This window comes from Cavia porcellus, unplaced genomic scaffold (assembly GCF_034190915.1).
Source record: "Cavia porcellus strain 051 isolate PalLab524CR breed Dunkin Hartley unplaced genomic scaffold, mCavPor4.1 scaffold_23, whole genome shotgun sequence".
In the NCBI taxonomy this organism is placed as follows: domain Eukaryota; kingdom Metazoa; phylum Chordata; class Mammalia; order Rodentia; family Caviidae; genus Cavia; species Cavia porcellus.
The window spans coordinates 15,760,252-15,764,764 of NW_026947506.1; the positions used below are offsets into that span (position 1 = coordinate 15,760,252).

General features: G+C 42.6%; 1 protein-coding gene across 1 annotated transcript; it reads left to right on the top strand.

The window, feature by feature from the left end:
• The first annotated feature begins 731 nt into the window (after nucleotides 1–731).
• Nucleotides 732–3,932, top strand: LOC134472262 (speckle-type POZ protein-like). The gene is made up of 2 exons (XM_063233535.1): nucleotides 732–737; nucleotides 3,507–3,932. The coding sequence occupies exons 1-2, from the start codon at nucleotides 732–734 to the stop codon at nucleotides 3,930–3,932; spliced, it is 432 nt and encodes a 143-aa protein (XP_063089605.1).
• Nucleotides 3,933–4,513: the final 581 nt, after the last annotated feature.

Below are 4,513 nucleotides of genomic sequence, written 5' to 3' on the forward strand. Positions count from 1 at the left end.
TGGGGGGAAATGAGGTTGCAAAATTTGAAAACCCAATAAACCCAATAGTAGGTTACTTCAATGTGGCAACAAGGCAATTGAATGAGGCTGTGGAATATATTAAAACACAAGTAATCTCTCAAGTAACCACAACTAACTACAGAGATTACCAAAATACACAACCTTCTTAGTGATGTTAGTTCAGACACAGCCCAAAAAAAAAGGCGAGCTTACAAGAACTGTTGAAGCACAACCTAAGAAATAAATGAACCCATTAAATAGATTCAAGCCGATATGCAAGAGAAAAAAATCCATTTTAAAAATTCAGAGCACTTTAGGCCAGTTTGAGGAAAGGACTTCACATACTGAGTACAGGCTGGCACTTAGTGACGAGGAGAGACAACAAATGACATTAAAAGCACTTTGTAGACATCATGACAGAAAGCTTTCCTGGTACAGAAGAGGAATTTAACCTACCAATAATTGAGGCAATTATTTCTCCAGTTAGCACTGATTAAAAGAATTCTACCTGCCCATGTGTAATAGACAAGTTTGCAGACATTCAAATAAAAATAGAGTATTAAAATCTGTTAGGGATGGGCTGGGGATTTCTCTCAGTAGCATAAGCAATTTCCTGGCAAGCTGTAGTCCTGAGTTCTATCCCTGGTAACAATAAAAATGAAAAAGAGAAAAAAAAAATATCTGTTAGGGATGAGGACTGTTGTGCTCTTTCCAATAAGGTCCCCAAGTACATGAGGGTATGTAACACTTGTGAGGCTGGAGGAAAACTGGATCACACTCTGAGTATGTAAAACAGAAAAAAGAGAAGCTTTGGAAGAAAGCCAGTGATATCTATCCCTGAAGTGGTAGCCCTTCTTACTGTCTACCTACCTTCCTTCCTTCCTTCCTTCTTTTCTTCCTTCCTTTCTTCCTTCCTTTCTTGCTTCCTTCTTTCGTTCCTTGCTTCCTTCCATCCCTCATTCCCTCTGTCCTTTCATTCTTTTGGTTTTTAATTCAAGTTAGTATTTAATCCCACATGTCCTTGAAACTGCAATGATATTCCTGCCTCAGCTTTGAGAGTGCTGGGATTAATGATGTGTTCGCCCACACCCTGCAAATCAGCATTGTTATTTTTGTGAAAGGAGATAAAATTAAACACAACAAAACAGAGCAAAATTGGACATAATAACGCAATGTAAGAGATATAAATTTCAAAACTAGATAATCTGAAATCTTCCCTATCTATCATGTTGTCTATTTTTTTCTTCCAAATAGTTGTCCATGTCTTGAAACACAGAATTCATACTGAGAAACCTAGTATAAAATTAATCCAAACAGTCTGAGAAAGGAGTTTTAGGTCTTTAAAATCAGACAAAAAGGAAGTCACTAATGGCTGTGCTAGAATCGGTTGTTTGCTTCAAAATGCCTATGCATACTTTCATGTATGTGGAAACTCAGTTAAACACAACCAGCTTTAAAAAAAAAGACCATATTTTATAGAACAAACCAAAAGATGGATAAAAGTATTGGGCTTCAAAGAGATGATAGAAGGAAATCCCCTCCTTACTACATTGCCTAGGGTCAACCTCTCAAGGGACGTCCAGATTACTGGCTCCGACATGCTAATGGGATAGGGGGAGAAGATGTGATGTTTGTTTCTCAGCCTGCAGGCTGGCAGACTCACAGCTGCTCATGGTGGGGAGAGGGTTTGCCTGGACTCCTGGCACTCCCAGCATGACCCATGTCCCAGGAAATGCCAGTGGAACTCAGTAATATTACTGTTTCCAAACATTGGGTCCAAGGAGTGAACTAGGTTAGTAGGAGATCTAAAAGCTCTGAGGAAGTAGCATTTACAGTTGTCCCACACTAGACTTTAGGTTTAGAGACATTCTGCCAATATTCACTGTTTGTGCCTGTCCCAAATCCATGTCCCTTGCTCCCGACACTGTATCAGATTACCCAGAAGAACCACCTCTTCACTCCCAGCACACCTATTTCTCATGGAGCCTTGAATCTGCTCCCTTCACATTACTTCCCTGCAACTGGCTTTCACCCACATGTGATCCCAAGGGAAAAGGTGCCTTATTGACCGATCTGTCCTGCTTTGCTCCTTACCACCAGAAAGGAATAAACACAGAGGGCCTACTGAGAACAGTGGCATGCTGGAGTTACTATCCTCCACCCTAGCCTCTCATCTTCTGGAAATGGCAGGAAGACGATAGACCAGAGAACTCCCCCATATGAATGAGACAAAAGAAATTCTGGGCTAGTCAAACAGACTGTTTTCATAAACATATAGAAAAGACAGGTAGGATGAAAATTGACTGACTCTCACATTTTGAGTGAGACACACCTAGGGCAATTGGATTAGAATAGGGTGGGAAGCACCACCATAGGGTGGATCCTGTCCTAAGAGTTATAAAAGGGACACCAAGAAGGAAGAATCCTTTCTGTTTCCATGATGAGGTGGTTCCCTGCTTGAAACTTGGAATTCATATCCTTGCTTCCAGCCCAGATGAATTAGCCTCCTGAAAGGAACTCAGACGGGACTCAACAAGGCTTCGTATTTTAAGGTCTGTGCATTTTGGTGAGCTATTTCTTTGAGTGATCAAGAAACTTTTCAGAATTGACTTATATACTAGGAAATCTCAGTCAGCTTATTTCTAAATAAGTATTTCTTTTAATCTATAAACTAGGCTCTCTACTTGTGATTGCCATACTGCCCTGCCTGTCTTGGAACTGCTGACTGCAGTGAAATTTGTGCCATCTGGTGAAGAAGAAATTTGATTCGTGTGACTTGACAAGCTTGCTGCACTTTCACTCTGCTGATGTTAATGGTTTCCAGTACCGCAGGCCCAGCAGAAATGTCACAGGGGCCCACAGTGGACAGCAGGTACACCACAGACATCAAAGTAGTGAACGTGTCCTTTTTGTGGACCATTGATAACATTAGATTTTGCCTAAAGGAAATAGATGACTGCATTCAAAGTTCAATCTTTTCAGCTGAAGGAAATGATCAAGTGAAATGGTGCTTACGACTCTACCCAAATGGTCTTGATGAACAAAGCAAAGATTATGTGTGCTTATACCTGGGAATGATCTGCTGTCCAAGGAGGGTAGCTCATGCAAAATTCACCTTTTCCATTCTGAATGCCAAAGGAGAGAAAACCAAGGTGCTCTCAAGTCCACAAGCTTATACATTTGTGCGAGGAAAGGACTGGGGATTCAAACATTTCATCCTTAGAGAGTTTCTTTTGGATCCAAACAATGGGCTTCTCTCCAATGACAAGCTTTCCTTCTTCTGTGAAGTGAAAGTAGCACAAGATCCCACCAATCATTCCAGCCAGAATATTAGGAAGCTGGTTAAGGTTCCTGAGGGCTGCTTGGCAGAGGATCTAGGAGGACTGTGGGAGCGATCCCAGCTCTCAGACTGTTGCTTGTGTGTGGCTGGCCAGGAATTCCAGGCTCACAAAGCCATCTTAGCAGCTCGCTCTCCAGTTTTCATGGCGTTGTTGGAACATGAAAAGCAAGGAAGCAAAAAGAATCGTGTTGAAATCAGTGACATGGATCCTGAAGTTTTTAAGGAAATGATATACTTTATGTACACTGGAAAGGCACCAAACCTAGGGATCATGGCAACTGAACTGCTGGAGGCTGCAAGCAGGTTTGGTCTGGAGCGCCTGAAGCTCATGTGTGAGAACCACCTGTGCAGCAACCTCTCTGTGGAGAATGCCGTGGAAATCCTCATCTTGGCTGACCTCCACAGTGCACATCAGTTGAAAACCCGGACACTGGATTTCATCAATTTTCATGTTTCTGACATCCTGGAGACCTCTGAGTGGAAGGCCATGGTGGTGTCCCACCCTCACTTGGTGGCCGAAGCCTATCACTCTCTGGTTTCCATGCAGTGTGCATTCCTGGTACCCCCATGCAAGCGTGTGAGACTGTCCTGAGATCCCACATCTATCTCCATTTATCTTCCCAAAACCCTGGCCACATTTGCTGCCCCTGAACCATAATATGCTAGGGAAATCCGTGGAAACTTCACTCTTCTATGTGGAAATATTAAATTGTGCCTCTCTAGGGGAGAGAAGGGACCACCGTCTTAAGGTCAGAAAAAGGAAATGCGATACTGAGAATTTAGAAGTCGTGTATCATGCATTTTCAAATCTGTGTTTTATAATATTGAGCAAAGTGGGTTTTTACAGTGTCGATGCCAAACGGAAACCAAAACTCCTGTCAATGTTGAAGGCAGACCTGGGGTGGGGCTACCCTTAGAGGCAGGGACCATGAACTTCACTCTGTAAATGCAAGACTCCTTCCTGGCTTTCTGCACCATCATGCATCCCTGGGCACCCCACTTGTAACACGGGCTTTTTGCTGTCCCTCACTTTTCTCTGTAAATAAACCTGAATCTTACTTTGTACAGTTGTTTGGCTCCTCATCCTTTTTCTGTGTGTTAGATTCAGAAGCTAAGAAAAATTTCAGTGTGCTGATGATTTCAGGCCCATCCACGGGATGAACACAGTGGATG